The sequence below is a fragment of the Cetorhinus maximus genome, chromosome 4 (assembly GCF_964194155.1).
Source record: "Cetorhinus maximus chromosome 4, sCetMax3.hap1.1, whole genome shotgun sequence".
Lineage (NCBI taxonomy): Eukaryota > Metazoa > Chordata > Chondrichthyes > Lamniformes > Cetorhinidae > Cetorhinus > Cetorhinus maximus.
Genome location: NC_135882.1, coordinates 133,701,724 through 133,727,457, shown reverse-complemented (window position 1 = coordinate 133,727,457; position 25,734 = coordinate 133,701,724). Strand labels below are relative to the sequence as shown.

At 43.1% G+C, this 25,734-nt stretch overlaps 1 protein-coding gene across 4 annotated transcripts in view; it reads left to right on the top strand.

Moving 5' to 3' along the window:
• nbeal2 (neurobeachin-like 2) overlaps window positions 1–25,734 on the top strand; it is a 258,464-nt gene that overhangs the window by 171,360 nt on the left and 61,370 nt on the right. For all 4 annotated transcript variants that reach the window (XM_078540855.1, XM_078540854.1, XM_078540857.1 and 1 more), the window contains 9 exons: window positions 1,353–1,531; window positions 4,204–4,363; window positions 5,412–5,549; window positions 6,854–7,156; window positions 9,274–9,423; window positions 14,450–14,607; window positions 15,413–15,537; window positions 18,009–18,129; window positions 21,094–21,251. In XM_078540855.1, the coding sequence (XP_078396981.1) occupies window positions 1,353–1,531; window positions 4,204–4,363; window positions 5,412–5,549; window positions 6,854–7,156; window positions 9,274–9,423; window positions 14,450–14,607; window positions 15,413–15,537; window positions 18,009–18,129; window positions 21,094–21,251 (1,492 nt within the window). The remainder of the gene's footprint in view (window positions 1–1,352; window positions 1,532–4,203; window positions 4,364–5,411; window positions 5,550–6,853; window positions 7,157–9,273; window positions 9,424–14,449; window positions 14,608–15,412; window positions 15,538–18,008; window positions 18,130–21,093; window positions 21,252–25,734) is intronic.

The window sequence follows — 25,734 nt, the reverse complement described above, 5'->3', positions numbered from 1 at the left end:
GAAGAGTAGCCCCAGTACAGCATTAATCATCCTTGTGTTTCTGAAAATGGTCTGAGTACAAAATCTTCTAGAAGCTTGTGGGATATGTATGAGAAAATGTAAGTGGAGGCCAATCTTGTCCTCATCCAATATCCATGAATGTTCACTTTACAACGTAACTCAATCCAAATAAATCAGGCAGCAACACAGGAGTGTATAGGTTGGCTGCAGCCCATCTAGTCAACATTAAATTCCAGAGCAGATCCTGCCAATGACCTCATAAATATGTCTTTAGCTACAATACCTTACATATCATATGCAAACCACAAAGCTGCCATTCTTATGTCTCTTCTCTGTCCACCTAGAGGACTTGAATGTTTTCTGTGTGTCTGGCAATCAAAACTGGACATAGCACTTAAAGTTATATTTGCAGGTAATGCAAGATCTGAGTCTGGAGAGAGTGTTATGGTTAAAGTAGCTTCTTTAGGTAAGAAGGGAGCTTAAGCCCATCTCATCTTCATTGAAAAGGCTTCCACCTCTGTATTATTGTCCGCTACCTCCCCTGTCTCAACTCTTATGTTGCTGAAACACTCATCCATGTCTTTATCACTTCAAGAATTGGCAATTTCAAAACTATTTTGGCCAACCATACTTCCACCATCATTTAAAAACTTCAGATCATCCAAAACTCTTTTTCCCGTAATCCTCTCCTCCAGCAAGTGCCACCTATTGATCAACTCTGCCTTTGACCTTTGTCGGCTCTGAGTCCCCAAAGCTTCATTCCTGTGTTTAATTTGCCTCATGTCTTCACCCCTCCCTAGCTGTGCAACTTATCCAGCTTGACAATCGCCAACACCACTGCCTACCCACCCCCAGTTTTTCCTTTATCTCTAGGCTCACAGTCTGAAATCTCATCTCTTTGACCAAGGTTTTGTTCTGCTAATATCTGCTTCTTTTGCTCAATGTCCATTTTTTGATAGCACTTCCGTGAAGCTCGTTGGCGCTTCTGTATGTCAAAAAGATTTTTTATATATGCAAGTTGGTATTGCTATAGTAGTAGTTCATATCTTGTCGCAACTCAGATAGCCCTGGGCTGAAGGATAGAGCTAGAACCAAGTATCTATATATTTACAGGCTTTTATTTACAGAGACACACGTTACATATTGTGCACCTCCACCCAGCCCACCACCTGTTCCTATACATATATATATATATATATATATATAATATATGTGAGGACAGCTGAGTCCCCAGTAAAAGCCCACCACCTGAATACCTCCACCTTAAACATTCAATTAATATACAATTAATATATCTTGAAGGTTTCCTGATGAAGAAATTATCTCGGCCATGTTTCTTTTTACTTTCCCAGCAAACACCAGAAGAGGAACTTTGCAACTTGCTGACGAACATCATCTTCTCTGTAACGTGGCGAGGGGTAGAGGGCTCTGAGGATGCAGCATGGAAAGAGCGAGGGCAGATCTTTTCTGTCCTGACCAAACTTGGGACAGCCTGCGAGCTGGTCCGTCCACCTGATGAAATTAAAAGAAGGTCGGTGTCACATCATTAAACTTGCTGTAAACCATGTGGATTCTTCTTCTCCTCTGTTTCCTCCTTTTCTCTTCCCACAAACCCAACCACTGACCCAATAAAAACATTGTTTCAAAAAAATGTGCTCTTCATATTGGAAGTGAAATTCTTCTGATCTGTGATTGCTTTGTGAATGTTTGACTTGAGTAAACTGGGAATGTTTCCATGAAAAAAGAATGTTCAAGTGTTGTAGATTCTAAAGGCTTAAGCCAAAATGAACATTAATAATCACAAACACTACAGCAAGAGGTCGCAGAAGGAAACTGTTTAGATTTAGTGGGGCTGGTTTTGAGTGCCCTTGCTTGGCATAAACAGAGTGTTAACAGCCTCAAAATGGGGTCAGTAGCATTAACACTGACAATGCGATTGGCTCCATTTTGAAAGGGGCCTGCTGCCATGTGTCCAAACCACCCACCTGTTTCATATGAAAATAGGTACTCTGATTGCCATTTTAGATAAGAAGTGGTTGAACCCTGCACAGTGTGTTCTCTACTCAGTTCGATGGGACTTAGAATAGAAGAGAGCTGCAAAAGATAAAGTTCAGGAGAAGCAGTGTTCCTCCTGGGCCCACCAATATAATCTGGGTTGCAGCTGTTCTAGGACCACCTCCCACCCCCCACCCAGACTCTGCATTTGCCCTCCTACCCCATGCAGCTTACCCTGCATGTGGCAACTTTGCCCAATTTTCAGGCTGCAATCTAATGAGCTGCATCAATATGTCTTTTGGCACCCTAAAAGAGGCACCAAAATGACAGGGGCGTCTTCGTTATCGAAACAGGCAGCCGGCTAGTACACTCCACCAATCAGCCACCAAAAAGTCAATATTTACCCCCTGTTACTTCTACAACGAGGATCCAAATGATATTGCAAATGAGAGAAGGAATTGGATAAATATTTTGCAGCAGAATGATTGAGGGGCATGAGATTTAGTCCTACATTTTCTATCATGTTGCTCCTGATCTTGTGGCAGAAATTGATTGAACAAATTCAAATCACACTTTTGCCAATTTTCCACTTTGGATATTGTCCAAGTGAAAATGCAGGGTGTAGACTAGTGTATGAACTTTGGAATCAGCTTAATGGGCATCAAGAATCTCTCCAGTCCTTTACATTTCTACTTTTCAATAGTGCAAGATGATATTTCCATTTGGTATTCACACCACTGATTTCTCTAGAATTATCAATGAAGTAATTCCAATATTTACATTATTGAAACAAACGTATTATCAGGTTATGTGCTAGCTTGGCTCAGTTCCTGGTACATTTGTCTCTGGGCCAGTAGGTTGTGGGTACAAATCTCATTTCAGGAATTTGAGCTCATCATTAAGCTAACACTTCTGTGCAATGCTGAGAAGATGGAGCACTATTAGAGGTACCATCTCATATGTTAAACAGAGGGTGCCAGCCCAAAGGCCATATGAATATGAGTAGGTAATTCTGCCAGGGCCATTCTTTCTCCCAAGTACAGGTTCTTAGTATCTCCCACCTACAAACACAGCTGTTGCTCCCATCTCACTGACTGACTCTACATCAAAGCCATGTTGCACTTACTCTGAGATTGTTGATACTGTACAGCCAGCTTGCTCTATATTTAGCCCCTATTATAACTGCACTGGGAGTGTTTGATATGACAGTACAGAGTGAGCTTTACTCTGTACCTAAATGTTCAATACTTTTCCTGGCATGTTGGGGACAGTGGTTTCCTGAAATGGAGAGCATTCCATTGGAAACACTTACCTCAATGAGCAAAATAAATTGTTTTAGATCTGATATAATAGGGCTGATATTGAAAGGCAAGTGCGAGACCCTTACAGGACTGGCCATTATAACAAAAACAACAGAGAATGGTCACAAGTTGAAATGACTTCATGTCAGTAAAGTGAAGCAGCTAATCAGTTAATACTCTGAGAATGAAGTTTATTTTCTCCCTAAAAATAGGATGGGACGCGCTGAACAATATGTGAAAGCCATCTCAGTCAGGGTATCAGTGGATGTGAGAAACTAAAAAAGAAGAAAGTTTCATTTATATAGTGTCTTTCAGGACCTAAGGATGCCCCAAAGCACTTTCCAGTCACTATTGCAATGTAGGTTAATACGGCAGCCAATTTGCAAACAACAAGATCCCATAAACAATAATGAGATAATGGCCTGATAATCTATTAGTAATGTTGGCTTGAGGGATGAATATCGGCCAGGATACTGGGAGAACTCTTGGAATAGCAATATGGGATATTTTATGTCTAGCTGAAAGGACAGACAGAGCCTCAGTGTAACACCTCATTGGCAGCTTTGACAGTAAAGGACTCCCTATGTTGGAATGTCATCCTAGATTCTGTGTTCAAGTCTCTGGAGTCAGGTTTTTGAACCATGACAATGTGAGAGTGCAACCCACTGAGCCAAGGCCAACTCTTTGGGCTCAGTTTTAACTCGTCAAAACCGATTCACTTACACAGAATTAAAATTGGGTTGTTTGTGTTTAAAGCAGTTCCAAAATACAAAGAAATAAAGTGGAACCTGAAAGATAGAAAGTGGCAAGATAATGGAGAAGACGGTTGCTGAAGTCAGTCATCAAATCACAAGGCTGTTGGTTAGATTTTGTTTTGGGTTAAATGCTTTTTTTGTTTAAACTACAGCCTGTTGGAGATGATGCTGGAGTCTGCATTCTCTGACATTAAGGATGCCACGAACACTGCACTAACAAGTCACATCCAAAACATCCTGAAACTGCTCCGACTGCTTCAGGACTTTCTCTTTTCAGAAGGGCAGAGCAATCAAGTGCTATGGAGTGAAAAGGTAAGGAGTGGGCAGGGATATCAGTCAAATGAGACTTTTTTTCTTCTGTTCTCTTCCTGAAGGCAGGTCCAACCCACAGCAACCACGGTCTTCACCACAGGTCGGGCAAGGAGGCAGGCCCCAAATCCACCCCAGTTAGAATGGGGATCAAACCCGTGTTGTTGGCACCAACCTGATCCATACCAGCTATCCACCCACCTGAGCCAACTGACCCCCGAAGAGTCCAAGTTCCTGTGATGACATACACTTTTAAATGCATGTTGTAGTCTGGAGGTATTAATAGTGATGGCAGAGGCTCCAATTTTCTTCCCATTACATGGCTGACCAGGAACTTCTCCAGCTCTTACCATCTGCCATTGGCAGATTTATAAGTTGATACTGGACCTGTTTGGCCGCATTATGAACGCACCTTCCTTGACCATCAAGTCCTGGAGTGGGACTTGAACCCGGGACTTCTAGCTCAGAGACAGAGAGTCTACCCACTGCATCACAAGACTTCCTCACAATGAGAGTGTTGAACTGAAAGAGGAGTGCACTGGTGGGTAAGTACTTTGTGTGGTGGAGTTACTGAGCCATACAGGCCAGAACGTCTCAGCCATAACTCGGCTATGATGTGTCAACGCAGTTTCGCTAGATGGAATATCAGTTGGAAAGCAGTTATTATCATCATGTGTCAATATCCTGGAACTCTGTACCTAATGTGGAGCACCCTCACCACATAGACTGCAGTAGCTCAAGAAGAAGGCCCAACAAGAAGGTCTTTGAGAGAAACTAGGGATGTGCAACAAATTCAAGCTTTACCAGTGAAACCCACGTCCTGGGAATTAATATTAAAAAATTAAGCTCAGTACTGAATAGGGTGGGCCTTGATACCTTTTCCTCATTGCTATCCTCTGACTCTTGTTATAAAGTGAGTGCCCCTGTGTATATTACAGTAAGGGAATAGTAATATGTTTATGAATGTGTGGTTGTGTGTACATATAAAATATATATATAATATATATATATAATTAATCAATTATTTATTTACTGACCTTCCTGTTTTCAGATTCTTGAAGGTGTTATTAATTTATTGGACAAGCTAGCCGTTTGGCACCATTCAGACAATGGGACATCTGACCTGAAGGAAATGGCTCAGATTGGCCTCAGGATTATCCTGGGCTACATTGTACAGGAAGACACGCAGGTTTGTGAACTTTTATCTGTGAAAAACAGCACAAGAGCAACACCAAGACCCCACCAACTCTGAGCTTTCAATTCCAGACAAGACCACCTCTCATCACTTCTTGTCTACCTCACCTCCTTGACTCTTTTAAACTCTCTAACCACAGCTTCTGGCACTAGGAAAAATAGCTCCTTGGGTAGGACCCTACCAAACTATTAACTCGCCATCTTCCACGATGACATGTCTGTCTTAGTTGGGATGCTCACAAGGATGAGAATTTGAAACTGGAGACATTTGGGGGACGAAGAGTTAGTTTAGTTCAGTAAGAACAGAGACAAAATGTGAGCAGGTGCTGTTATTTGCTAGGACACAGATATCAATGTTTTTGATGAGCTGAAGTTTACAGAGGGCAGAGGATGGAAGCAAGTCTGTTGAACATAGTAAAGTCTAGTTAATTGAACTATTGCTGATAAGTTTGCAGCTTTATTAGTGATTCCAGCAGGTCTTACAACCTTGAACCTTTCAGTCAGTGTACTAAGATTGGCAGTCTCATTTCGCCAGTGATACTTGGGTCTTTGTTCCTCTGAGGCGTCAGTGTGATGAATTCATCCTTCATCACAAAGGGTCTAATTTCTTCCAATTTCTTGTTTATGTAGGAGCAGGGAGACCTGAGGGTTCACATAGACAGTTGGTAAGGCTGTTAAAAAGATAGCTATTATTAAACCCAATAAGAAATTTAGGAGAAATGTCTTTACCCAGAAAGTGGTTAAAATGTTGAATTTGCCACCACGTGGAGTAGTTGAAGCAAATAAAATAGATACATGTAAGAGGAAAGTAGAAAGTGCATGAGGAAGAAAGAAACAGAAGGATGTGATAGGTTTAGATAAGTTAGGGTAGGAGGAAGCTCATGTGGAGTATAAATATTACCATAGACCAGTTGGGGTGAATGGCCTGTTTTTGTGCTGTGAATTCATACTTCACTGCATTAAATTTCAATAGTTGCTCCTATTACTTTGTCTGACCTCAAATAATGAATAATGGTACACACCATCACATATAAGGATGATTCTCCTAGGCACTTTTGATAGGAAGAGATCTATCTCCATTTAACAGACAGAGCTTGAGTGTACCTGAACTAACAGTTAGTTACAAAAGGCATTTTGTCCTTACAGTGCTGTTTTGCTGATAGAGGATAAGTTTTAAATGTAGCCTCAGCTCCCCATCTCTATTTAATACCCACTAAGTCGTTACATTTACAGAAAAATGTTTTGTCTGCTTAAGATGATGCCTCTGTATTCGATTTTCTGTTCTTCAACGCTCTTCAGGTGTGTGCAATGGCCTGTGTTAAGCTTCATAGCCTCCTTAAGACCATGCCAATATGGAAGGAGGAGGCCTGCTTCCTGCTGGGAAAACTGGATGTTCCCCTTACCAGATCCATCAAGGGTAAGACCGAGATCTTCTCTTACCTATTGCCCATTGTCCGCACTCTCATGGACCAGTGTTACCAGTTGCTTCAGCTGCAGTACCAGCTGCCATCTCTGCCACCCACCAATGGCAGCCCGACCTTCTTCGAGGATTTCCAGCATTTCTGCGTCACCACTGAATGGAGATCATTCATGGAAAGAAATGTGAGTATTTTATGCACCTAAGCATAGTTTGATGTGTCTACATAAGCTGTATGATTTTATGTGCCTGACATTTCTGGGACAGTTGTCATGAAAGCGGAACTACTAACCCAGTCTCATTTACCTTAGTTTATAATCTAAAATTTTCCCATCTCAAAGATGTGTGACTCCTCATGTCCATCAGTCATTTTTTTTATTCCACAGCCTTTGGGCTTTTCAAACCTGATCTTGGGGTTAACTGAACAATTCTTTGTGATTTATCTTGTCTTTTATCCTTAATGATGGATACTCTGCATCATATGTCTCTTGATACTTCACCTAGGTTACGAACATACGAATTAGGAGCAGGACTAGGCCACTCAGCCCTTCGATCCTGCTTCGCCATTCAATTTGATCATGACTGATCTGATTGTAACCTCAACTCCACATTCCCGCCTGCCCCGATAACCTTTAACCCCCTTGCTTATCAAGAATCTACCTACCTCTGCCTTAAAAATATTCAAAGACTCTGCTTCCACCACCTTTTGAGGAAGAGTTCCAAAGACTCATAACTTTGAGAAAGTTTCTCCTTACCTCTGTCTTAAATGGGCGACACCTTATTTTTAAACAGTGACCCCCTAGCTCTAAATTCTCCCACAAGAGGAAACATCCTCTCCACATCCACCCTGTCAAGGCCCCTCAGGATCTTATATGTTTCAATCAAGTCATCTCTTATTCTTCTAAACTCCAACGGGCACAAGCCTAACCTGCCCAACCTTTCCTCATAAGACAACCCGCCCATTCCAGGTATTAGTCTAGTAAACGTTCTCTGAACTGCTTCCAATACATTTACATCCTTCCTTAAATAAGAAGACCAAAATTGTACACAGTACTCCTGATGTGATCTCACCAATGCCCTGTATAACTGAAGCATAGCCTCCCTACTTTTGCATTCAATTCCTCATGCAATAATTGATAACATTCTGTTAGCTTTCCTAATTACTTGCTGTACCTGCATACTAACCTTTTGCAATTCATGCATTAGGACACCTAGATCCCTCTGCGTCTCAGAGCTCTGCAATCTCTCACTGTTCAGATAGTATGTTTATTTTTTATTTTTCCTGCCAAAATGGACAATTTCACACTTTCCCACATTATATTCCATTTGCCGGATCTTTGCCCACTCACTTAGCCTATCTATATGTTTTTGAAGCCTCTTTGTGTCCTCTTCACAATTTACTTTCCTACCTATCTTTGTGTCATCAGCAAATTTAGCAACCATACCTTCAGTCCCTTCATCCAAGTCAGTTATATAAATTGTAAAGAGTTGAGGTCCCAGCACTGATCCCTATGGCACACCACTCGTTACATCTTGCTAACCAAAAAAAGTTTATTTATGCCTACTCTCTGTTTCCTGTTAGCTAGCCAATCTTCTATCCATGGTTTCTTATTTTAAAAAATATCAGTCCAGACACCACCTCCAAACTTGTTTCCCCCTTCTCTTGCTCTTCTGTTCATTCCTCATGCCTGTCAGGCATCTCCTCCCTGGTCCTTGTCTCTCCCACTGTCTTCTCCCTAGTTCAGTCTTGTTTGTTCAGCCTGGTTTCCTTGCACCTGCTCAATGATGCTTTCTACCCTGGAATCTCTTCATCCACTTAATCCTCCAATCTGTCTTGGGACCTCTTCTACCAATTAGTCCTCCTCTCTGCCCTTATGTTTCCTAACTTATCCTCATATTTACCCTTCTCTCCTTGGTCTTCATTTCTGCCCTGGGATCTCCATCCTCAATTGGATCCTTTGTTAACTCCTCTGACTTCATCTTATTGTATCTCCTGGTCTATCTTTCTCTGCTCGGCTCTCCATCTCACCCAAGCAAAGGATTCATATCACCTTGCCTACTTGATCTCCCTTTACTGGCGTTGCCTTCTAAGCTTATTGTATTTCAACCTATTCTTTCAAATCTTATTCTATTTTATCCTATCTTATCCCAACAGATCCTATCTAATATTATTGTAACTTTTCAAGCCTACCTTATCCTACTTTACCTTACTTTCCCATGACCTTTCTGTCTTTTATTCTTGTTAACATGTTTTCTTTGGTGTATTTACTTTCAGTGGATGTATCATTGTGCGTTTTTGCAGGTTCTGAACGTCATGACTCAATACGAGTTGGACACATTTGCCAGAAGCCACAATCAGATGTCCAACTTCTGGAATTCCTGCTATGACTCTCTGATGAGCAGCTCGCTACGTCGGGAGCATGAGCGTGGAGAGAGCCGTACCAAGTTCCAGGTAGCTGATGAATGTGGCAAGCATTGAGAAGGCCATCTGACCCATTAAGCATCCTCCTTCCACCGTCCCTGTACAATTGACACTATTCTGGGCTCTACCCACATATTTAATCTCCTCTCACCGATCCTGTACACTCTACGTTATCAGGGACTTCACCCCAGCCATTTAATCTCCTCCCCCGCACCCTATATCACTCTAACCTAGCATGAACTGTATGCCAACCATCTCCTATATGAAACTATTGATTCTTTCAAATGCAAATTAGATAGACTTATTTCAGAAAATGACATTTTAGGAAAGATTATATATGTAATTTGAAACATATATGTTACCATATATATTGATATGTGGTAAGTGTATCATGTTTTGGAGGAACAGGTGACTTTGGTTCTATGGCTCCCAAAAGTCTCTGCCACTAAGTTTTTCCTTGGTCAAGTCTGGGCCTATCATAGACAAATTAGTAGTGATTGACAGTTTTGAAATGTCAACAGTTCAATTATCATTGTACCATGCAGCTACCATGTTAGTCAAGGAGAACTGGATGGATGTTTATTTTTCACTTAATAATTCATCTTCTGTTATGTTTGTGATTACATCGAATGACTCCAACCAATTAAACAGTTCACGCTTCAGACCAACAGGAGTTCTTGCAGCCAAACTGAGCCTTTGGCTTTTCCTTTGAAAAATGTTTTGCTTGACTTTTGGTATTGTTCTTGGGATAAGGGCAACTCTTGCAAGGATGCATTTATTGCTCATCCTAGTTGCCCTAAGTAGATGGTAGAAGACCTTCTCCTTGAACTGCAGCAGTCCTTGTGGCAGTGGTGGCGCTAGGTAGGGAATATCAAGATTTTGACCCAATGATATTGAAGGGACAGCAATATTCAATTGTACCTTTCAAAAGGGAATTGAATAAGCACCTGAAGCTAAACAATGACCAGGGCTTAGGGGAAGGACAGGATAATGGGACTAGCTGAGTTGCTCTTGGAAAAATGTCTTGTTTCTGGAGGGTGCAGGTGTCAGTAGTGACCTTTTATGAAAGTCTGAGCCTCCTGAGGCATTGTTACCCCATCGTGTCCCGGAAGCTGACCCTCAATCTGTCGACCCCATGCTGGGGGTTTTGCCTCCTTTGACCTGGAACCTCTCTCCCATGGAGCAGCATTTGGCTCAGGAGAAGTCAGCTGCTGTTGGTGTTTTGATGCTGTTGCTGCTGTTACTGCTTCTGGTGCTGCAGCTGTTGGTGTGGCTCCTGGTGTTGGTCTATCTGCATCTGTTGTTCCACAACACAGACCATACTATAGCTGCATATGTTGCTTCCACACTGCAGTGAAGGCTGACAGCTGGAAACCGCAGATCAGTGCGAGTAAAATCCAAAGTAGGCGAAATAACTTTCAAAAAGTTGGAAATCCCCTTTAAAGCAGTGAAATCAGGTTCTCAGTACAAGTGCAATGAGCGCAAGCCTTTCTCAAAGCCAGCAGATATGCAATTCCGCTCTTTAAAGGCTTTCCAGCCTGTAGGTTTCATTGTTCAATGACTCCCAGCTGTGCTCTCGCCTTGTTCACCCTGGTAAGCTCCACACAGTTTGAGAAACCTGTGCGGTGGCTGTTAAAGTCAGAATGCTTGGTTAAATTCACAATTAATTGACTATTTCCTTGTTTCAATTACTTACTTGACAGGTCCAGCTCTAAGGAGGTTTTCTAATTGCCTGCAAACCTGCCCCAGTTAAGCCCAGAAGTGGGTTGGATCATGTCAGGTTTCCAATTCAACATCACTTTTCAGGCTTTAATCCCCCCACCTGCAGTGGAGGTGGTGGCATAGTGGTATTTTCACTGGACTGGTAATCCGGACACCCAGAGTAATACCCTGGCAACCTGGGTTCAAATCCCGCCATGGCAGATGGTGGAATTTGAACTCAATAAAAATTAGGAATTAAAAGTCTAATGATGACCATAAAACCATTGTCGATTGTCGATAAAATCCCACTTGGTTCACTAATGTCCTTTAGGGAAGGAAATCTGACCTCCTTACCTGGTCTGGCCTACATGTGACTCTAGTCCCACAGTAATGTGGTTGACTCTTACATGCCTGGCCTATCAAACAGCTTAAAAAAAAGTCAGTAAGAAATGAAACCAGACGGACTACCTGGTATCAATCTAGGAAACGTCAGTGCGAACTTCTTACTAACATCTGGGGGCTTGTGCCAAAATTGAGAGCTGTCTCACAGATTAGTAAACCAACAGCTTGACATAATCATCCTCACGGAATCATACCTTACAGATCATGTACCAGACACTACCATCACCATCCCTGGATATGTCCTGTCCAACTGGCAGTACACACCCAGCAGAGGTGGTGGCGCAGTAGAATATAGTTAGGAGGGAGTTTCCCTGGGAATCCTCAACATTGACTGCGAACCTCATGAAGGCTCATGGCATTAGGTCAAATGGAAATCTCCTGCTGATTACCACATACCGTCCCCCCTAAGCTGATGAATCATTGCTCCTCCATGTTGAACACCACTTAGAGGAATCACTCAGGTTGGCAAGGCGCAGAAGGTATTCTGGGTGGGGGATTTTAATGTCCATCACCAAGAATGGCTCGGTAGCACCACCACAGACTGAGCTGTTAGACTGTGTCTGTGGGAGGTGGTGTGGGAACCAACAAGAGGGAAATACATATTTGACCTCATTCTCACCAACCAGCCTGCCACAGATGCACCTGTCCATGCCAGTATCAGTAGGAGTGGCCACCACACAGTCCTTGTGGAAATGAAGTCCTGTTCTTCACATTGAGGAAATCCTCCATCGCGTTGTGTGGCATTACCACTGTGCTAAATGGCATAGATTTCGAACAGATCTAACAACTCAAGACTGGACAGCCAGGAGGCACTGTGGGCCATCAGCAGCAACTGAACTGTGCTCAACCACAATCTGTAATCTCATGGCCTGGCATATACCTCACTCTACCATTACCACCAAGCCAGGGGATCAATCCTGGTTCAATGAAGAGTGGAAGAGGGCATGCCAGGAGCAGCACCAGGCATACCTAAAAATGAAGGGTCAACCTGATGAAGCTACAACACAGGACTAGTTGCATGCCAAGCAGCAAGTGGTTCCACAATCTCTGGAAGAGGAGACTCCACAAATATCCCTATCCTCAATGATGGGGGAGCCCAGCACGTCAGTGCAAAAGATAAGGCTGAAGCATTTGCCACAATCTTCAGCCAGAAGTGCCGAGTGATGATCCATCTCGGCCTCCTCTGGAGGTCCCCAGCATCACAGATGCCAGTCTTCAACCAATTTGATTCACTCCACGTGATATCAATAAATGGCTGAAGGCAGTGGATACTGCAAAGGCTATACGGCCTGTGACAATATTCCGGCAATAGTACTGAAGAATTGTGCTCCAGACTTTGCCGCGCCCCTAACCAAGCTGTTCCAGTACAGCTACAACACTCGCATCTACCTGGCAATGTGGAAAATTGCCCAGGTATATCCTGTACATAAAAAGCAGGACAAATCCAACCCAGCCAATTACCGCCCCATCAGTCCACTCTCGATCATCAGTAAAGTGATGGAAGGGGTCATCAGCAGTGCTATCAAGTGGCACTTCCTTAGCAATAACCTGCTCACAGATGCTCAATTTGGGTTCCATGAGGGCCACTCAGCTCCTGACCTCATTACAGCCTTGGTTCAAACATGGAGTAAAGAGCTGAACACCAGAGGTGAAGAGGGAGTGACTGCCCTTGACACCAAGGCAGCATTTGACTGAGTGTGGCATCAAGGAGCCCTAGCAAAACGAATCAATGGGAATCAGGGGGAAAACCTTCCCTGGCTGGAGTTATACCTAGAACAAAGGAGGATGGTTGTGGCTGCAGGAGTTCCTCAGGGTAGTGTCCTAGGCCCAACCTTCTTCAGCTGCTTCATCAATGACCTTCCTTCTATCATAAAGTCAGAAGTAGGGTTTATTCACTGATGACTGCACAATTCAGCACCATTCGCGACTTCTCTGATACTGAAGCAGTCCATGTTCAAATGCAGCAAGACCTGGACAATATACAGGCTTGGGCTGAAAAGTAGCAAGTAATATTTGCACCATATAAGTGCCAGGCGATGGCTATCTTCAACAAGAGAGTATCTAACCATCACCCCTTGACATTCAAAGGCATCACCATCACTGAATTCCCCACTATCAACATCCTCGAGGTTACCATTGACCAGAAACTGAACTGGACTAGCCATATAAATGCGATGCCTACAAGAGCAGGTCAGAGGCTAGGAACCCTGTGACGAGTAACCCACCTCCTGACCCCCCAAAGCCTGTCCACCATCTACAAGGCACAGGTCAGGATTGTGATGGAATACTTTCCACTTGCCTGGATGAGTGAAGCTCCAACAATACTCAAGAAATTTGATACCATCCAGGACAAAGCAACCCATTTGATTGGCACCACATCCACATATATTCACTCCCTCCACCGCCAACGCACAGTGGCAGCAGTGTGTACCATCTACAAGATACACTGCAGGAACTCACCAAGGCTCTTTAGACAGCCCCTTCCAAACCTACGACTGCTATCACCTAGAAGGAAAAGGGCAACAGGCACTTGGGAACACCACCACCTGGAAGTTCCTCTCCAAGCCACTCACCATCCTGACTTGGAAATATATCACCATTCCTTCACTGTTGCCGGGTCAAAATCCTGGAACTCCCTTCCTAACAGCACTGTGGGCGTACCTACACCACATGGACTGCAGCCATTCAAGAAGGCAGCTCACCACCATTCATGTACAGTGCAATTAGGGATTGGCAATAAATGCTGGCCTAGCCAGCGATGCCCACGTCCAATGAATGAATGAAAAAAGAATGTGGTGAGAAGCCAGCCAGGTATGCATGAAATCTATGAGGAAGGAAAGGGCTTATTGGTCTTAATGGTCTGTTCCTGCAACTAAAAATGACCTTTAAATTACGGAAGAAGATTAATACCATCTCTCTCCAATCTGTTGTTTCCCTTTCCCTTTCCTTCTAGGAGTTAATGCTGGAGCCATACTTGAAGCGTGTACGGTACGAGAATGCTCGCTACAACAACGTTCTCAAACAGATTACCAGTCACCACAGTGCTGTACTTCGGCAGTGGCAGTCATTAAGGCGCCTCTTTACCTGCCAACGTGGGGCTTGGGCAGAACGGTAGGTGGCGGGTTTTTTTTTAAATGACATTGACTTGAGGAACTTGGACATTATTGAACAAGTTGAGTTTTTCCAACAATCCAACAGCTTAATTTACTGATATCTGATTTTTATTTCCCAATTTTTAAAAACTGAATCCCAATGCTCAAACTCACATTCTATTCGTCCAAACCTCATGATTACCAGTCCAGTACCATAACCACTAGGCTACCAATTAGATGGTATAGTGGGTTGGAACTGGCCTTTTCCAGCTCTGTTTAACAGAATTAAAGTCCTTCTGTGTTTGCTGGCCTAGCCAGCGATGCCGACATTCCCATGAATGCAGATTAATGAAATGCATAACCAAATGGTTTTTGTGTTGGTTAAGGGATAAACATTGGCCAGAACCCTAGGAGAATTCCTTGTTCCTTTTTGAATAACTGCACGGGATTTTGTGTCCAGATGAGAGGGCAGACTTTTTGACTTCTCATCCGAAAGCCGGCACTTCCTGTAGCGCAGCATCCTGTCAGTGCTGCGCTGGAGCATCAGCCTGGGTCAAGTGCTCAAGTCTCTGGGTTCAAAATTCAATTTGCAATCTTCTGACATAGTCCTCATGAGTGAGTAGCTCCTTTGCCCTAAAAATGCAAGATTTCAGTATGACAGGGTGTATCAATCAATGAGAGCCCAGCTCAGAGAATTTGATAGCATTGAGGTCAGCGCATCTGACTTATGTCATTCCTGATCTTCTGACAATTTATTTTAGGACTATAAGTACATAAATGACTCCTGCCACACGTGTAACATGATTTTTTTCATTACTGTATAGCAATCCAATTGAAATTAAATGGAAACTAGCAAGTGTGGAGACATACTCAAGGATGAGGCTCAAGCTGGTTCCAAACTACAGCTTTGACAAGCATGCAGAAGCCAGCGCCTTGCGGGATAACCTTGGTAAACAAAATTTATTCTTTTCTTTTTAGGACAGCAGTAAAGAAAGGAAACAAGAAACTTGCATTTATATACCACTTTTCAAAACCTCAGTATTTCCAAATTGCTTAAAGGTCAATTAAGTACTTTAGAAATGTTGGGCAGAATTTTCCATTCTGTAGACTAAGTGTAATGGCAGCTGAAAGGTCGGTGTGATTCCCGCTATGTGGCAGGTCGGCTGAACGTGCATGATCTTTCACTTTTCAGCTCATTAATTGTGCATCAGCAAGGAGCTCGGCAAATCTTGTGGTGGGGTGGGGAAGGATTTGCCCGCCCTGCCATTACCTCATGGGGTCGAAGGTCCTGGCGCAGTTTTTATCCAGTACCCGAACAGACATTCACTCTTCCACGGACAGTCTTATAACTTTTGACCCTAGACAGTCTTTCACTCTTCCACTCTGTTCCGTGACCACCCCCTCCATCTCACCTCTCCCCTCTCGTGATTCCTCGCAAATTTTACGGCACCCTTGGCATTGGGCGCCATGGAGGGCAGGAGGGCTGGACAATATGGCAAGAAGGCCAAAAATCGGTTTTACGTGTGAAAGCACAGCGGGATCATCCAATGGGCCACGCCATGGCGGAATGCCAGTCCCGCTGGAGGCTGGCATGAACCCGCTTTGCATCACCCTAATGGGATGCAAAATAAGGCCCGACTGGAATTGTCCCCCCATGCCAGATTTACCATTACACGGTGGGAAAACATGCTGGCCCAGAACACATCTGGATAAGTGTGACGTGCAGTAGGTGGTTAGGGCCTTGCTCACATCATGGACATCCAAGGAGCAGTAGATGCCGGAGCCCTACAGTTACTGGATCCTAAAGGAACAAACGCATCACGTGCTGGTTAGATTCCCACGGACATAGCTCTGTGGTGAAGCAGCTCGGGATAGGGGGAGGTCTCTGTTGATGTCTCGGGTCTGCTTCAGAGCATCACGGTCTTGGCCATGGGCTGCTGTGAATGATCGGCAAGGAGTGGGGAGAGAAAGATGTACTGGACGGGGTGGAAGAGAAAGGCCTAGGTTTGACTGGGAGAGGAAGGTGTACCAGGGGTGGGGGTTGGCACGGAGGTTGGGTGGGGGCCTGGGAACGAAGATGTTGGGGTGTCGGAGAGGGGTGAGGTTGGCAGTGGGGAATGGAGGTGCCCGTGGGGGTGAGGTTGGGGCGGGGGAAAACAAAGGTGTTGAAGGAGTGAGGTTGGAAGGTGGGGGAGAAGGGAGTACGGGGCATGGAGGGTGTAACCAGGGAGAATGCGGCAAGTGGAGAGGTAGGTGTAAGTGGGGTGGAAAGTGTAAGGGAAGAAGTTCAGAGGGAGTAATGAGTTCAGAGGAAGGAGTTTGGAGGGGGAAAGGTGTCCAAGGGGGAGGAGGCAGTAAGGGTGGAGGAGGGAGTAAGAGGGTGGGGGTGATACCCAGATGAACATGCAAGGGAGGGTTCTGCAGAGTCAATGACTTGCTCCTGGGGTGCGAACTGAGTGTGGGTGTGGCAGGAGGGAACAGTGAGTATGAGAGGGGGCAGAGGGGACCAGAGGGTGGGAGGGTGAGGGTGCGACGGTAGCAGTAGAAGGGTCAGCGAGGGTGGTTGGTGAGGACTCTGAGGCAGACACGGAAACCCGGGGGAGAGAAGGAGGAGGTCAGGGAGGTCAATGTGGATGGAGGTCGGATTCTCGGGAAGATAGGGGACGTGCTTTTCTCCTGAACATCCTGGAAAGGAAAGAGTTCCGGTTGATAGGTGATGGGGAGGTGGAAAGCGATGAGGGGGCCAACTGTGATGCGGGGTGACTGGGGGAGGGGAAAGAATGGGGGAGCTGATCAGAAACTTCTCCACTACCATGGCTGTCGAAATCAAAAGTGAGTGGAGCCTCACCTTGGACGGGCACAGGTGCTGTATGGGAGTGTGATCAGTGGGTGGGCGGAGATGCAGGTCGGCTCAGATGGCCAACTGAAAGTGAACCTCAGCAGGCAGCATTGAAAATGCTCAGGACAGTGAGATGAGTGTGACAGAGGAAGTTTCTGCCTGCATGAGAGAGTGCTCTCACGAGGCTCTGAAAGGCCCTGCCACACACACTTCTTCCTCCAGAATCACTCGTGGTCCAGCTGCATGCAGCTGAACTGCTGGTGGGGGCAGGGGGGAGGACTCACAAAACCTGTAAATGAAGCTGAAAGACAACATTACTCATGATTCAGTGAAAGTAAATATATATTCACATTATAAAGCAGCAAAATGTGTTCACCCATGCAACTACTTCACCATATGCAGTGTAGCAGTTCAATAAGAAGGCCTACTACCTTCTTGAGGATAAGCAATGAATACCAGCTATGGCAGAAATGCCCACATCCAAGAATTAATAAAAATAAATTGTATTTTAACAGATACACATGACAAGCACTCAGCAGCAGAATTGAACCAAAACTGACGCTTTTTTTGGTTCTCCACAGGTACCGATCATGCGAGAAGTCCACCTGACTCTCTACCACTTGCAGTGGCAAAGGAGGCAAAAGTGAACGAGCTGGAAGATGATCAGCTTGAAGACGAAGACCTTGTTTTCCTTAATAACCAGTAAGTGTTTGGTCAATGAAACAGTCAGTGCTTAAAGAGGTCTTGGTCACAGTGTCAGACTCTAATCTAGTGTCTGCCCTGCGTTGGTACCTAACCACAGTATGCCACTGTATTTACAGGTTATACCATAGGATTCTCTACAAAAGCTTGAAATATTTAGGAGATGACCTGAGTGGTTTTTGAATTTTCATTACTTAGTTTGGACCGTGAGCGTGGAAATGGAAGACATGACTATAAAAGTAACCAGGCTAAAGCATGACTTGAGATTAGAAAAACCTTTGTTTCTGGCAGAGAAGCAGATAATAAATTGAAAAAAAAAAACAGGCTGAGTATCTAATTAGGAACAATATCTGAGGGTATTAAGAAAAGACCAAATGAATTGAATAACGTGCAACCGTAAACAGCAATGAAATAATGGTTAGGTAGTTTTTTTTTAAAATGATGTTGATTGAAGGACAAACTCCCCCCAGTCTTTTTCAAAATTGTGCCCTGGGACCTTTTATGCCCACAAGACAGAGCAGATGAGGCCTTGGTTTGATGCTTTATCTAAAAGATGGCACCAACAACAGCACAGTACTGCCTCAGCACTGCTCTGAATGTCAACCTGGATTCTGTGTTCAGAATTCTGGAGTGGGACAAATATGTATGATGTAGTTTTTGTTTTTCTTGATTTATATTAATGACTTATACTTGGGTGTATAGGGAATAATTTCAAAGTTTGAACATGATACAAAACTTGGAGGTATTGTGAACTGTGAGGAGGATAATGATAGACTTCAAGAGGACAGAGATAGGCTGGTGGAATGGGCAAGCGAATGGCAGATGAAATATAATGCAGGGAAGTGTGAAGTTGTACATTTTGGAAGGAAGAATGGGTACAAACCTAAAGTGGGTGCAGGAGCAGAGAGGCCTGCAGGATATGTATGCAAATCATTGAAGGTGGTCGGGCAGTTTGAGAAAGTGGTTAATAAGACTTACAGGATCCTGGGCTTTATAAATAGGATACAAAAGCAAGAAAGTTATGATGAACCTTTATAAAACATTGGTTCTGCCTCAACTGGAGTACTGTGTCCAGTTCTGGGTACCACATTTCAGGAAGGATATGAAAGTATTAAAGAGGGTGCAGAAAAGATATGAGAATGGTTCCAGGGATGAGGGACTTCAATTAGGTAGATTGAAGAAGCTGGTTAGAGTTTCCGATAAAAAATGGAAGGTCGAGAGGAAATTTGATTGAAGTGCTAAAAATCATGATCTGGACGGAGTCTATCGGGAGAAACTGTTCCATTAGTGGAAGTGTGATTCTTTTGCCGTTCACCTTAAATAAGTGTCCTCTGGTTCTTCAAAGTCAACATAAGAAAAAGTTTTTTTACACTGTGGTCAGGATCTGGAATTCACGGCCTCAGAGTGTGATGGAGGCATATTCAATCATAGCTTTGGATTTATGGATGGCATTTTGGCAAATGTGTTTGGATAGTTATCAGAAGAGAAAAGACTTGCAGGGCTACGGGGAAAGGGCAGGGGAACGGGACTAGCTGAGTTGCTTGTGCAGAGAGCTGGCATGGATATGATGGGCCACATGGTCTCCTCCTTTGCTATAACTATTCTATGTACAGTGTGCAGTTGGATCAATGTTTTGAAGCATTGCTTGATTTATATTCTAATTAATGAAAACGTTCCGCTGGATGTTCCTGGTTTGATTCCCCCATCAGTAAAATTTCTCACACAACCAAAGCCTTTGAGCAAAGGACACATAACAAGTTGGTTAGGAATGAGGCATGGCGGTGAGGTCAAGGACAAATTTTGCAAAATTTTCCCTCAGGATTAAAAGTATTCAATTGGGTCACAAGATGATAAGGATAGGTTTGGGATGAAGGAGATCATTCAGGACATTTGATTCAACTTTTCAAGAATACTAACAGTCGTCCCATTCTAACTTCATTGTCCACTTAAACAGGTGGACAGAACTTCAGTTTTACCCACTAGCCTTAACAGCTTGTGTCTGGAAAGATAGGGCACAATCAATGGACAGAACATCTCAAATAATCTTTTCTTGTTTTACACTTAAAATCTTTACTAAATCATATAAGATAATAGTAGACTAAGGCTGCCGTTCTTGTCCATGTACTAGAAATCAGGATTAAACACCTTCCACTTTTATTAAGGGTTATAGGACGAGCATACTAACAGTTTGAGAATTTGAACACAGTTTTAAATACCTGGAATTAAAAAGTTGGTACCAGTAAGCATGACCATGAATCTGTCAGATTGCAGTGAAACTCAACTGGTGCATTAATGTTCTTTGGGGAAGTGGGAGTTGATTAGCTCAGTTGACTGCATGGTTAGAGTGTGTTGCCAAATAATTCCAGCGGCACAGGTTCAATCCTGGTAGTTCATGAACTGCTTCCTCCTTACCTTGATCATTCTTGATGTAAGCCACTCAGTTTTATCAAATTGCTTCACACCACCATTTTCTCAGGGCAACTAATTTGGGCAATAAATACTGACCTTTTGCAGCAACACCTACATCTTGGGAATGAATTTTAAAAAAGCCAACCACCCTGGCACACAAATTCCAGATGATGAACCATTACCACGGTTGATCTCGACTTTCTAGCTTTTTCTGCTTCAACTTCTAAATTCACATTACAGTTTCAGTTTTAATTTCTTTCTATCTATATTACTTCACATGATCTCAATGCACTTTATACCAAGTCGCTCCTGTCTTGAAGAAGTTCTAGACTCTCTAAACATCTGTCACACAAGGCTTTCTTTTTGACATCCTTCACCAGAAGAGTCCAGATCTAAATGCAATTGATACAACCCAACCTGGATGTCAGGCTGCATATGACCTATTTGATGTTATGCAGGCATTTAACTTTAGACTTCAGTATAAAATGGATCCTTTACAGACAAAATGTATTCATTTACTAGGTCTCGTTCACTGAGCAATCTTTCTGTTTGCAGGGTTGAACCTGAGGAGCCCAGTCAAAAGGAGAAGTTGGTGATTTCTGAGGAATGTGAGCTGATCACAATTGTCGCAGTGATCCCTGGACGCTTGGAGATCACCACACAGCACATCTATTTTTATGATGGCAGCATTGAAAAAGAAGAGACAGAGGAGGGTGAGGTTTTTGAACCTCCTTTGCTTTTTTGCTCTTTCAATAAGTCCTACATTTCACTCCCACTCCAGAAACTTGAAAACATAATCCAGGCTGACAATTCAGTGCAGTGCTGGGGTAATGCTGCACCTGAACCAAGCTTCAGTAAGGAGGCAGTATGATATGACCCCTCAAGCCTGTTCCACCATTCAGTTAAATCTAGATTGATCTGGACCTCAATCCATCAAATCTCAATATAATTTTAAACAGGTCAGTTAGTTAACCACCCAATCTTCTAAGCTCAAAGCAATACAAGCCAAGCATGTGCAACCTGTCCTCATAATTTTAACCATTTAAGCTGTGCCATAATTCTCATAAACCTATGCTGTACTCCCTCTAAGGCTTGTAAATCCATCCTAAGGTGCTTCAATTTACTCAAAACTGAATGTAGTACTGCAGATGGGGTCTGACCAACACTTTGCACAACTGAAGCATTATTTGTCTCCTTTGTATTCCACTTCAGCTTGCGAAAAGGCCAACATACCATTAGCTTTTTTGATAACTTTTTGAACTTGTGCCTGAGATTTTAGTGATTTGAACACCCAGATCCCTTTCCTCCTTCAGTATTTCTAACTTTTCACCATGAAGTAAATGTTCCCATTTGTCTTTCATAAATCTAAAGTGGATGACTTCACACTTCCCACATTGAACTCATTCTGTCACAGTTTTGCTCCCTTTGTAACTTTTTGCTCAGGTCCACACAATGTACTGTGGCTCCCAATTTAGTATCACCTGCAAACTTGGATAAACAATTCTCCCTTCTTTCAACTAACTCATTGATATATATGGTTGAGAACTCAGTACAGATCCCAGGGAAGACTGCTTGTCACATCCCACTAATCAGTGCATTCTGGTTATCTCTATTCTTTGTATCCGATTTCCCAAACCAATTACCAACACGTCACAAATTTACCTCTCATTTTAGCCAATAATCTCTTTTGTGGAGCCTTGTAAAATGCCTTGCGGAAGTCCATAATGACAACATGCATAGACATTCCCCTGTCCACTATGTTAGTGGCCTCCCCAGAAAATGCAACTGGATAAATCGGACATGACCTACCCTTCAGAAATTGTGACAATTTCTTTTATTCAGCTCATACTTGTCTAAGCGTTCAGTCACTGTATTTCTGATAATAGATTCCAGTTATTTCCCCACTATGTGTCATCTATGGGTCAGTTGGTAGCACTCTCACCTCTGAGTCAGAAGGTTCTGGGTTCAAATCTAACTTCAAGACTTGAGCACAAAAATCAAGGTTGGTGACACTCCATGCAGTACTGAAGGAGTGCTGCACTGTTGGAGATGCCATGTTTTAGATGTTAAACTGAGGCCATATCTGTCGTCTCAGTCGAACGTAAAAAAGATCCCATGGCATTATTTTGAAGAGCAGGGGAGTTATCCCCAATGTCCTGATCAATAGTTATCCCTCAATACCACAAAACAGATTATCTGGTCATTATCACATTGCTGCTTGTGGGAGCTTGCTGTATGCAAACTGGCTACCTGTTTTTCTACAATAGTGACTACACTTCAAGAAAATATATACATTATTGACTATAAAGAGCTTTGAGATATTCTGCTACATAAATGCAAGTCTTTCTTTTGTTATTGGGTGTAGTGTTTATTCACTTCCTCCATCCTTAAGCAGTAGAGTTGCATTTAGGATTTTTCAATCGAAAGGCACAATTCCTAAATCTCTAAATCTAGAGAGCCAGATTCAATACTGTTGATGAAGTTCTCTGCAAAATAAAAGTAGTCAGAAGTGCTACACCAGTACTGGGGTGCAGGGATGATGGCGTATCCAGGTTTTACTGGATTTAACCCCAATTTGGAATTCATCCTTTGGAGAAAATATTAAGTTTAACCCCAAATTCAGAAGACTTATTCTTTCAGTATGGCTTGAGCGACAACGGCAGAGATTTTAAAATTGCACACTCTCGGACCCTGTCATGTTTCTGATGCTGCATTCAACTTGGGCCTATTAAAAGAAAGGAAGGACTTGCATTTATATAATGTCTGCCGTGACCTCAGAATGTCCCAAAGCACTTCACTGCCAGTGAAATACTGTGTAGTCACTGTTATATTGGAGGAAATGCGATAGCCAATGCACAGCAAGTTCCCGCAAACCATAATGTGAAGTTTTGGTTCAGCAATAAAATTGGCCAAGGCACCAACAACTCCAACAACTTGCATTTAAATAGCACCCTTTAATACAGTAAAATATCTCATGGTGCTTCATCAGAGCCTTAATCAAATACTGAGTCACATAAAGAAATAATAGCACAAGTGACCAAATGCTTAGTCAAAGAGAGTCCTAAAGAAGGAGAGAGGGAAAGACTCAGAAAAATTCAGGGAGGGAATTCCAGATTTAAAGTCTAGGCAGCTCAAGGCAATGGTGGACAATGGAAATTAGGACTGCGTAAGAGGTCAGAATTGGACGAGCGCAGAGACCACAGAGGACTGTTGATTAAGAACACAGGCAACAGATTTTTTGAATGGTCTGAAGTTTACAGAAGGTAGGAGGATACCAGGGAGAATGACTCTGTTGTTCTACAAAATGATGCCCCTGGACTTCATATGTCCACCTGAGAGGGCATACTGAGTTTGAGTTTAACTTCTCATCCAAACCTCTGATGGTGCAAACCTCCCTTCATATGGCACCGGAGCATCATACCAACATACATATGAATTAGGAGCAGGAGTAGGCCATTCAGCTCCTTGAGCCTGCTCGCCACTTGATAAGTTCATGGCTGATTTGATTGTGGCCTCAATCCTACTTTCCTGTCTACCCCCATATATCCCTTGACTCCTTTGTCAGTCAAGAATCTACCTAATTGAGCCTTAAAAATATTCAGTGGACCTGCCTCCATTGCTCTCTGGTGAAGAGAATTCCACAGACTAACGAGCTTCTAAGAGGAAAAAAGTTCTCCTCATCTCCATCTTAAATGTGTTATGGACAGGAGGGGTTTAATGTAAACAGCTCTGATTTCTCCTCTCACCACCTGTCCATAAACAGAAAAGTGTTTTGGTTTTTGATTTCCCCCTTTATAAGTGGTGGCGTATTTTCCCAACCCCTCAGTTTTGGCGTGATCCAATTTCTATTAATAACTTCACAGCAAACTCAAGATAGGATAAACTTATAAGGTTAGTATATTTTACACACATTCAAGATGCAGGAAGAGGATTTGCAACATCGACCCCACTTTTTGCATTCATACAGTAAAAGAGGGAATAAAGAAAAGAAAAAGATACAGGGCAAAGACCATAGAGAGAATAAGAATTATTGTTTCACGTGAATCCAGAGTCCAGAATCCAAAGTCCAATGGTATATTCCATCACAGAGATTCGGAAGGCTGAAACTGGTGTTGGATAATCCACTTTTCCAGTAGAGCTGACTTCCACGATGAGATGGGCATGCAGAAGCAAATTAGTCTTGTAGGCGATGGTACAGAAGTTCCAGTGGAAACAGCGTAAATGGGGCCAGGCATTCAAACCTGGAGAGAGCCCTTTTTTCTAAACTGCGGCTTGGTTGATGGAAGATGGCAGACTCGGCCTTGCAGCTCCACAAGGCAATATTACAGGTTCCACCAGCTCGTTGGAGTCATGTGACTCCCACCTTTCCACTTTGTCTTTGACAAAGGATGTATATTCCTTCTTCTGGATTCTTGATATTAATGTTGCAACCAGTAAGAATTTCAAGAGGTTTTAGGGTCCTTTGTCTTATCAGACTGGTGGTCTCCATTGGCCAAGCCTGGCTCAAGAAATGTAAATGGTCTTTGTATCTTGGAAGTTGGTCTTCTGTAGCTTACTGAATCATTTTCGTCTCTTCAGAGGTAATGAGGTGGCAGTTCCTCTGAATGCCAGAAAGTTCCTTTTGTTTGAGTCATAGCCAGCCATGGCTTCAGTCTTTTTAAAGTCTTTGTCCAGTTTGTAAAATTTTATAAATAAGCCATGATGATATATATATATACTTTATAAAAATAAAGAGCGAGGTATTAGCCCGCTGACAAATGGGAAACCTCTTATTTTTAAACTGTGCCCCCTAGTTCCAGTCTCACTCATAAGGGGAAACATCCTCTCAGCATCCACCCTGTCAAGTCCCCTGAGCACTCGCCTCTAGTCCCCTCAAGATCTTAAACGTCTCAGTAAGATCACCTCTCATTGTTCTAAACTCCAGTGGATACAGGCCCAACCTTTCCAATCTTTCCTCATAAGATGAGCTCTTCATCCCAAGAATAAGGCGGGTGAACCTTCTCTGAACTGCTTCAACCTGGATTATGTGCTCAAATCTCTGGAACACATTTAAACCCACAACTGCCCAACACATATGTGAAGAGTACTACCAGTGAGCCATAATGGATATTATAACAACTTGTATTTACATAGCACCTTCAAAGTAGTAGAACATTTAAAGGCATTTCACAGGAATTACCAAACAAAATTTGATAC